This window comes from Cyprinodon variegatus, unplaced genomic scaffold, assembly GCF_000732505.1.
Source record: "Cyprinodon variegatus isolate N-32 unplaced genomic scaffold, C_variegatus-1.0 Scaffold449, whole genome shotgun sequence".
Classification (NCBI taxonomy): domain Eukaryota; kingdom Metazoa; phylum Chordata; class Actinopteri; order Cyprinodontiformes; family Cyprinodontidae; genus Cyprinodon; species Cyprinodon variegatus.
Window position 1 is genome coordinate 33523 of NW_015150902.1, and position 10991 is coordinate 44513.

Below are 10991 nucleotides of genomic sequence, written 5' to 3' on the forward strand. Positions count from 1 at the left end.
TCACTTCAGGCTGCAATGTGAACGTAGCCAAAGATGATCCTGTGTGAACTTTTTCTTTATCCATCGAATTCCTACTCTGCTGTTGAGCCTTACCAGAAAATGCAATAGATGTAGATTGTTTTTTCACATCCTTTATAACTGAGAACACATTAAGCTTTATTATGCTCTGTGGTGTTTCTGAATACATCAGTGATAGTATGGCTGCAGGACATCCTGGAAAGCGAGTAATTTTGTTGCAATGGTGCATCAGATATTTTTAATACACTTTGCATGAAACTCTGACCACAAAACACGTCATCATTCAGAAACTGGGCGTTTCTGTGTTTGCAGAAGGAACTTCCCTTCCCTGCAAAGGCATTGCTTTAAGGTCATCTTTGTGTGTCTGTCTTTGAGACACAGACAGAGGTTTTAGAGAGGGAAGAAGATGCTTAACTGTGAATGAGCAGCCTCCATATTTTTGAGATCTCTTAGATCGACGTGTGAAAAAGGTTGAACCGATGTACGCTGATCAGCGTAGCCTCAAACTACAGATGACGCTGTGTGGAACAGTGCCAACAGCTGGTTCTAATACCGCTCCCAGAGTGAATCACTCACACTTCCTCTTTCTGCTCTCAGATCATCGCTTCCCTTTCTGATATTCATATATCATCTGACCTATTTTACTCACCCTATGTTCTGCTTACAAAACCGTCTGTTTGTTTCCAGCAGGCCGCGTGTTTACTAACCCCACTCACCCTGCTCCTTGGGTAACAGCCGTCGCTGGCGTTCCTACGCCCCGAAAGGCACAAATGTTCCCACGATGGAGCGCTCAATGAGTTTTTAGGTACATGAAGGTTTAAAATGACATGTGGGTTTCAAACCTGAGTGGCAGCAATGGAGGGCGGAGGTCTGGCATGTAGAGGGGCTCGCAGTTGGTGCAGTGTTTGTGCTCGTTAGGGGGGGAGGAAAGGGAGAGAGAGACACAATGGGAGTAAATGGAGAGGAAAGTTTTAGGGGGAGAGGAAGGAAGGCAGAGGTGAAAGGCAGAGAGACAGCGAGCATTAGAGGAAGGAAGAGGTAGAGAGAGGGCGATGAAAACTAGCAGAGGAAAGCTGCCCCCCCCTTCATGGGCTTTAGGTACGGTCCGTAGTGAATAACCTCTGGGTAAATTAGCAGTGAGAATTCATAGCAGTCTAGAACTAACTGACCTCCTTATTATACTTTCAAATGCCAGAACTATTACTACATGTCCTGACTTTTCCCAATTCCTCATGTTAGGAAGGGAAACTTCAGTTCTTCAGTGATAGAGTCAAAGTAGCTGTTAATGTGTTGAGCAAAGGATGCATGGTTTAAAACAGGACTGAAACGATCAATCGGATTGATCACCTAACCTGCTTATCGAATAATGGCTAACTGGAGTATACAGACTTAACACATGACATCAGTTAAAACAGCAACGCACTAATTACGGCCAAATTGTATAAAGATTTAAAGTTCAAATAGAAAACATATACTTATAGTTTCTCATTTGATAGTATGTACAAAATTAAATGCATTACAAGTGAAATAATGTCCAGCATTTTTTTTTTTTTTTTATATCGTAAAATTATTCACTAAGATATCAGACAACCCAAAATTTCTCATCCGGTCATGTGACCCACTGAGGCACAGTTTAGTCAGGAAGTAATAATTTTACATGGCGAGTCAGAAGTTATTCACCTTTGTGATTGAGTTTTTATCCTTTAACGAGGACAAATGCAAAGCAATCAGAGTTTTAGTGGTTTTATGTTTTTCTTTACTTCTGGTTGTGGGCTTTCTTCTGTGGTGATTTCTAATGCTACGCTCACCCCTAAAGCAGCAGGAGCAGCAAAAACGCCCGTGCTGCTTCATTTTTGACGCTTGTACAAGTTTAGTTCTTATGTGCGACTGAAGCATCTTTGCTGCTCTGGCTGCATGGTCCAAAAGTGGGTCCGATGCACCCTGGATGGAGCTACCTTATCCTTTCTTTGCCTGTAACAATGGCAGCTATATTTGCTGTGATCAGTGGGTAAAAAGTAGTTTTTAAGAGAGAAAGTTCACCCAAAAAAACTTAATCTATTCAGTCAGTTTATCCAGATTACCATCCTGCCTTCAAATATTATTTCTCTGTCAGAGCAGCTCAAACTCCCACATACAGGTGGAGCGCTGTTACTAGGAATCCCATTCAACAGCAGCCTATGGCCCGGTCGCCTCTTTACGGTTTTCTGCTACTGTTTGCGGCGGCTGCAGGTAGATCTTAAAGTTTTTCACAAACGTAATGAAAACTGCAGCCACCTGAATAAAAAAAGCAAATGTATTTTTTTGGCAGGTTTCGACATTTTAAGGTTAATTTAGACGTTAATAAAATGTTTCAGAGGAGTGATCACAGCGATCTGCATGAGCAGCGCTGTGTCTATCTCTCTGCCAGCTTCGTAATCAGCTCCTCTGATTGGTTGATGTGGCACGTTGAGCAGCAAAAGTTAAATTTTTCCCACTCCAGAGCAGTTTTCCAACAGCATCCCGTGCATCAGAGACCAGGAGCACGCAGCACTAATATGGGTCAATTGGAACAGAAGCGTACTGATGACATCACCACACGCTCTGCTCGTCTGGAGTTGCATTTCACCTCCTGTTATTAATAGTCTCTAGATAATAATACATTTTTACCTTTTTCATTTAGTGGGGGAATAATAATTAACAGAGTCAGATAAACACAAATCAAATAAACATTTTGCCAAAACAAACAAAAAAAATCTCCATCAGATCTAGCGGTCCTTCACACCGCTATGCAGAGAGAGGGCTGCTGCAGACGGGCTAACGTTAGACCTGGCTGCCATTACCCTCGGAGGTCTGCTGGTTGCCGTGGTCTGCTAAACTTCTGAACTTTTTTAAAAATTCAATCTGCAAGTGGACCATATAGTGACGCTTAAAAGAATAATGTTCTCGCCTCAAATTATCTTAAAACGTACTTTTATTGAACAACAGCAACAGAAAAGAGAACTTTTAACTTAATGCTCTGAGCTCTGTGAGCGCTCCATTGGAATCTGCTGCTGCTGCAGTGCATGCTGGGACAGCTGTCATTCTCAAGAACGGACAAGTCTGCTCTGATGCATGCTGGGTAAAGAGGCAGGGGCGAGAACAACAACCGGGGACTTTTTCCGTTCTCTGTCTGCTGTTCTCTTGAATTGTAACAGTACTAGTGCTGAGGCTGATGACATTTCACGAGTACACAAGAACGCACAAGTACACATATTGAGAAACTGCCTTAATCTGGTAAACACAAATTAGAAAAAAAAAACATGTCTAATATAATATCTTCAAAAAAATTATTAAGAAATTACTTTTGGAAATTTGAAAATCTAGGAATAGGAAATAGGAAATTTTCAAGAACAAAATATAAAAAATAAACCTGTTTTTTATTTGTTACATTAAAAAACAAAATTAAATAACAAAAACAACAATAACTAAAATCTAACAAATTAGAGATTTTTAATAAATGTTTTTCAGAGTTTTGTTCCTGAATTGCATTTTTTGTCCTTTGCTTGAAACAATAATGGAACAAAGTTAACTCCATAAAAAGTTGCAGATCAAGCCTAGGAAAGAGAAAATTAATTATAGCTAGTTAGATGAAGTCTGGAACTCCCAGATCCAATCTGAGGGACACTCTGATGCTCTGCTTTGCCTCACTCAGATGAACTAGTTAAAAAAGAGGCTTTGAAATAGCCTCATTCCTGCAATCGGTTAGCAGAGAAAAGTCAATAAGTCATGTAGTCCATCAGGGCACCAAGTACACAGACTGTAGGTAAATAACAAGCAGGGCTGCAGAGGAAGGTGGAAGCTGAGGGATTTAAATCCACAAAGTTAAACCCTTTCAGGCAGAAACAAGTATTGCTAATTATCATTATTTGAAATATACTGCAGTAACCTTTCCTACCGTGTTACCTCATTCTGCCATCTTCTATGCTCATGTGAATAAAGCCAGCGGAAGCATGTTTCTTAATTTCCTCGTGCGCAGCCTACCACAGTGCGTGTGATTTGCAGCAGGCTGGTGTCTGAGATTCACAAAGCTGTCTCCAATTAAATCTGGCAGAGAGCCGTTTTACCCTGTGCCTCTGCATTGTGTTCATCTGTGGCTCGGCTCAGAGGAAGACTCCTAAAGTTTGAGTCAGCTGTGGAGGCTGGGAGCAGACACCACTGAGTCTGACTGGACAGGAAGGACATGTCCTTATTCATCATGTTCAGGCCTCGCTGTAATCCTTCGCCGTTATGGGGACAGCATCCTCTGCTTGGGGACGCGATGGACTCGGGGGTCAGACGGCCTTCTCCAGGTTATTTCTCAGTCAGTACCAAAGGGAGATGAATGTGAGAGAGCTTTTCAGCAGCTCTCTCACATTCAGATTACAGATCAAAGAAAACTGGCAAAGAACATCCAATGGAAGAAATGCAGGCGTTTTATTGAGCTGAAGGCATGGCTGCTTGATGCGGTAATCAGTCTTCCTACACCAACCTGAAAAACCAATCAATCAATCAAAACAGGACGTAACTCCATTAAAGCTACAGATTGCCTGTTTCTCAAGTCAGAGGAACACGAGTATGGACTGCCAAGTATGTTCTTGAGAAGAAAGCAGGAAAGTATGGATTTGGTGAGAACGGGAGCACGCAGCATAAATATGGGTCAATAAGAACAGAAGCGTACTGATGACGTCACCAAACGCTCGGCTCGTCTGGAGCTGCATTTCACCTCCTGTTATTAATAGTCTCTTTTATTTACTGGGAAAATAATAACACAGTCAGATAAAAACAGATCAAATGAACATTTTGCCAAATAAAACTAAAAATTCTCCATCATATCCAGCGGTCCTTCACACACGGCTACGCAGAGAGAGGGCAGCTGCAGACGGGCTAGGATTAGCGATGGCTACGGTTAGCCTCGGAGCTCCGCTGGTTGCCGCGGTCCTCTCAAATTCAGAACTTTTTTAAAAATCCCGCATTAAATTGGTAAATTGGCCATATAGTGACGTTTAATGTATAATGTTCTCGCCTTAAATCGGTCTTCAACAGGAGGTCCGTGACCCCTAGGGGGTCCACAGAAGTACTGCATGGGGTTCGCAAAAGTTTTGGTTGATTAGACATTCTTTTTTTTTTATATTCCTCCCTGCAATTTTTTCCACTAATTGAAATGTCTTTAAATCCACATTAACATGAAATCAACACACTGTAGTAAACGGATAAATGGAGGCAGAAGATGTCTTTCAGTCATTAATGTACACATTCAGCGACACACAGTAGCTCTTTCAAGCTGGGCACCGTTTCATTCACAACACCTGTCCCATCAACCAGGAATCAGAATCAGAAATACTTTAATAATCACAGGGAGAAATTACTTTCATTACATTACTCCATCTGTAATAGAGTGACTATAGGACCAGATTGATATAACACTATTTCATACAATATACATAATTAGGGGGTCCCCGCTCCATCTCGCCATCAGTTTGGGGGTCCTTGGCCTGGAAACCATTGAAAACCTCTGCCTTAAATTATCTAAAAAAGTACTTTTATAGAATAACAGCAACAGAAAAGAGAACTTTTAGCTAGAAAATGGGAAAATACAAAATTCAACCAAAGTGGCTGAAAAACAAGGAATTTAGGACATTTATATATGTATATATATGTGTATATCATTCCTGTATAACCGTGTCATGGTTCTTTCCAGCGCATTTCATTTGAACAAGGTTGAATGTCATCTCAAATCTATTCTGTGATGAGGCAGATTCGCTGGATTTTAATGAGCATAACAGCTTTGGAAACTGTTTTTTAAACAAATTTACCTCATTTGCACAGATGCATAAAAAAAGTCCCATAAAAACATGAGTGCTTACAGGTAGGGGAACACCCGCCTTGCCCTGCCAGCAGACAGAGAGAGAAACCTTTGAAAGCTTCTGTTTACCAGAAGCGGCCGATGGCTGCAGGTGGATCAGAGCAACGTCTGCCGGGGGTCAGTCTGCTGGTTTGCATATTAAAGGCAGATATGAACGTCCCCTCCCAATATGGAGAAAGGATAGAAAGAAATGAGTGGCCTTAATTAGCAAAACGGCCAAACAGAAAGACAATATGGGGGCAGCAGAGAATAAAACAAACAACCCTGATAAGAGACAAGTGATATATAAAAAAAAAGGGTTTTCCTCTGTCCTTATAAATGGATATTTTAACTCTAGAAGTTTCCATCTTATTTTTTTATTATTTTAAATCAACTTAAAATGACCATGGAATTATTTTACTGGGGTTCGTCATTATTTTTAACATCATTTTCAGATTTTTACAAACATTTCCTGTCATTTTATTGAGTCAGAAATTTAGCGGAGTGATATGAATCCCCGACAACAAAAGAAGGATAACGATTGTGCTGCTGGACGACGTTTCTACATCTGTTACTAGTTTTAGGAGATGTTTTCTTTTTGTTTTGCTTTTCCACATCTCAGTGCAGGGATCCTTCAGTAAAACAAGGCAGCTGTGACTGTTGGAAATGCACACATGAAGCGTTCGGATTCAATCTGGGAAGCTTCCACCACGCCGCTGATGAGGAGGTGTTCAACTTAGACACAGAGGTTTCTAAATGCTGTCATCCCAGATGGCCTTAAGTGGAAAACAAATCGCATTGAGGAAGGGATTGGTTTCCTAGAAATATAGACGATAGATATAAGAACGAATTTCCTCCTATTGAACTTCTTCACATTTAGTCACGTAAAAAAATCCGGCTTCATGGCGTTTTGCTTCATTGCTGAGGGAGAGAGCAACACTGTCTAGTGTATGATAGTAAAATGGAAGGAAAGAGATGCGATGACATGTTGTTCTGCGTTCTGACCTGTTTATTCAACACTTTGCAGAACTTTGGCTCAGATTACAGCTGCAGTTATCAGTTCAATCTGCCATGTTTGCACATTTAGAGAGCCTTCTCTTGGACATAGCTCAAGTTCAGGGGGCTTGATTGAGCAGCTGCTATGAAACACGTCTTTTAATCGATACTAGAATGAACTAGGCTCTGAACTTTGACTAGGCCCTTTGAACACATAAACAGGCTGTGGTTTAACTCTGGATCTCCTCTGCCCGGCTTCCTCTACTGCTGTATTTCTTGGGTTTTCTAATGTTCTCTAAGCTAACTATGGATCAAGTTATTGAATTTATTTATTTATTTTTTTCTCTCTCTAATACAAGAACTTCTTCTTAATAAAGAAATAAAAAACAAACCTAAAGGTGTGAAACTGCCACCTTCCCATCAACTCTGACAAGCTTACATGATACAGTCACTGGTGGCTTTTTTTGAGCTTTTCTTTTTATTCAACTCGTCAGTCACTAAAGAACAACTAGTTAAGTAACTTTAGGCAAATTTTTGCACTAAAATTTTATTTAAAAAAGAACAAATGACGACATCTACTAAACTTATGTAAAACCTAATTATATTTTTCGCTGACTTCACAATTGTTTGTGTTTTTCTTTCACAAAATATGTGCACAAAATAAATAAATTATTATAATTATAAGATACTCCAACAAGATGCATTGTTTGATCAAAGAACAAATCCTTCAAAGCAAGAAGAATGAATGCTGGACTGGATCTGAGAGGCAAAAAGTAGTTTTAACTAATACCAAAAAATAAAGAATACAAAAATCAACAACTTTAATTAATCTGTCTTTTAAATCGACCAGGAGAGAGTCAACATTCCTCCCTTTGAGCTAGTTATTGAATTTAAATTTGATTGATCCTATAAATGTTATTCAATCGTTGGATGTTATTAATTATTAATTAAAAATTAAACTAAAAAAAAAAAACATTAATCAAAATTATTCATAAGTTGATTATTTGTTTATATCCTTTAATGAAACTTTTCAGGCCTTCACAGAAGAGTTCTATACTGTGATTGTAATGGGAAATATTTGATAGGGTGTACACCTTGGTGTATCACATCTTTAGGCTTAATTTGGCGTAGGGAGGTCTGGGGTATCCTCCCCTTTAAAATGTTGAAATTTAGACTCTGAAACGCTATTTCCTGCTTTTTGTGGCGGAATACAGAAGGGGTGTCAATAATATTCGTTTTGTATCGATGCATCGATCCAAGAACCGACGATCCGATGCATCGAATCGTCCAAAAGAGTATCGATTCAGTTTTTTTTTCCTCCAGTCTATTTTTATCCATTGCTCCTGGGTGGAATTCCGACTCCCGTCCTGCGGTGGCGCTAAACCTATTTTGCCCTCCTACCTTGCTTCTTTTAGCCACTACCCTCTTTCCGCTTGCACACACACACTCGCATAAACAGTATGCAAGACAGACATGGTGGAGGAAAAAGAAGATGGTGTATTCTGGAGTATCGAAAATAATCGGATTGTTGGGTCAGGAAATTGATACTGAATCGAATCGCTATGATGGCTGTGAATGCAGCTAACTTTTTGCTCTTCTTTTGTGCTGACTATGGGAAGTATGAGTGCTTGACTAGAGGGGGAAATTTCATAAGGAAGACATGAGATCATTTTCAGGTACAATATTATGTTTCTTAGGTTAATTCAAACAATCAGATAGTGTAATGATACGTTCACACCGCGACTTGAGCAGCAAAAAAAGCTTCTGCTTCATTTTTGATGCTTGTACACATTAAGGTAAGATGCGCATCACGATCATCTTTGACGTCCAGTAAAGTGTGTCCAGATTCTTCTGTGTTTAATGCCAGAGAGCGGCTTTGCTATATTTGCTCTGATCAGTGGGTAAAAAGTAATTTTAATAGGTTTTTGATTGAGAAAGTCCACCTTAAAACCTTGTCAGGGCAGTCAGTTCATCAAGATTATGATCTTATTTTAAAATATTTCATTTTTGGAGCTGATCAGACCCCCACATACCGACAGTGCTCTGTCACTGGGAATCCAGCAGCTGCCTAGGGCCTGGTCACCTCTTGGGGGTTTTCCTCTACTGTTGGTGGCAACCGGAAGTAGATGTTAGCGTTTTTCTAGGTATGTGGTCCAAACTGCAGGCATCAGGATAATAAAAGTGAAAATATTTTGCCGGCAGCTTTTGATATTTTAAGTTAATTTAGGCATTAATAAACGGTTTCCTGTGTCTGTCTCCCTGCCAGCTCCCAAATCAGCTTCTCTGATTGGTTGATGTGATGCATCAAGCAGCAAAAATGAAATTTTCCAACTCCAACATCTGATGCTTGTGAAATTTTTAACATTTGAGCAAACTTTCCAGGGGAAAATTAGAGCATAAAAAAGCTGTACATCCCAAAAACAGGTAGTACAATTCCTAATATTTTTAGTAAAGGGCGTACTATGTACACCCATACGCATTGCTAGCTAAAAGTCTGATATGAACTGCTGTTCTGATGGCGACTGGAAGCAGTTTTCATTCAGGTCCATCAAGAGTAAATTAACACAGTAAAAATGCATGCTACACAGAGTGACATTTTTATATGAAAAAGAGTTTAGACCACCTTTTTTTTATTTGCACAACTTGGAGTATCGCATAAAATCTCAGAAACATTGGGCCATTTCTCAATATGTGTACTTGTACATTCTCATGTCCTCATGTGCACGTGAAACGTCATCCTCAGTCCTAGTACTGTTCCAATTCACAAGAACAAGAAGACAGAGAACGTACAAAGTCCCTGGATGTTGTTCTCACCCCTCCCTCTTTACCCAGCATGCATCAGAGCAGACTTGTCCGTTAAAAGTTCTCTTTTCTGTTTCTGTTGCTCAAAAGTATGTTTTTAACATAATTTGAGGTGAGAATATTATCCTTTTAAGCATCACTATATGGTCCATTTACCGATTTATTGCGTAATTTAAAAAAAAAGTTCCGATGTTGAGAGGACCGCGGCAAACAGCGGAGCTTAGAGTGTAACCGTAGCCAGGGCTAATTTTAGCCCGTCTGCAGCAGCCCTCCCTCTGCATATGAGAAGGACCACTGGCTATGATGGCAATATTTTTGTTTTACCTGGCAAAATATTAATTTGATTTGTGTTTATCTTACTGTATTAATTATTATTCTCCCACTAAATGAAAAAGTCAGAATTTATTATTATCTAGAGACTATTAATAACAGGAGGTGAAATGTAGCTCCAGACGAGCAGAGGATGTTGTGACGTTATCAGTACGCTTCTGTTCCAGTTGACCCATATCTATGCTGTGTGCTCCCGTTCTTCCCAAGCCCAGACTTAAGAAACAGCCTTGGTTTGATCCAACCTTACTGCCTAGTTATTTCTGTTGACCTGACAGACTTTAGGGAGCATAGAGCAGCTGTTCTGACTCATCACGGTTTCACTTTCTCCTTTTTCACCTGACTGCCCATCTGGTCCACTTCGCTGACCCTTTCCCTGCTTTTCCCCCATCTTTTTCACCTCATGTTGTGTCATTTCTTGTTCTTTCTGACTGGATCTCAAGAGAAAATGAAATTAGGAGACGGCTCAGTGGATGAAGGATTACATCACAGACCGTTTGGTCTGTCAAACGATGGTGTAATGTCTGGCTTTGTGCTAGAGAACGAGTCCCTGTTTGATTATAATCAATGTCTGATGCTCATGTTGTTAAAAACTGGTTGTGACTTTAACTGCTTCTTTGTTTCCACCAGGGTCGCCATGTCAAGACTGGTCAACTGGCAGCTATCAAAGTCATGGAGGTCACAGAGGTAAAGACTTTTCCAGCAGATCCTCTTCTTATCTTTGCACTATCAGAGCATTCAAATGTTTAGTCTGTATTAACCCTGATCAACAGGAATGAGGCCAATCTGGGTCTGACTTTCTAAACTTTTCTGCACCCAGATGCATAACAGGAAGGTTTAGATCTAAAACAACTAGATTGTCCGTTTTTACGGAGCAAAAACCTCCTACCAGCTGTCAGCCAATGTGGTTTACAATAGGACCTAACTTATGGAGTGAATTCTGCTCCATTATTGTTGCAAGCAAAGAACATGTTTTGTAAATGAAAAAAAAAATGCAATCCAGAAATAA

At 40.0% G+C, this 10991-nt stretch overlaps 1 protein-coding gene across 1 annotated transcript in view; it reads left to right on the top strand.

The window, feature by feature from the left end:
- The window catches only part of LOC107093839 (mitogen-activated protein kinase kinase kinase kinase 4-like), a 107582-nt gene that overhangs the window by 11645 nt on the left and 84946 nt on the right, over window positions 1-10991 (top strand). The window contains 1 exon segment of the mRNA XM_015389140.1: window positions 10613-10669. Within this exon segment, the coding sequence (XP_015244626.1) occupies window positions 10613-10669 (57 nt within the window).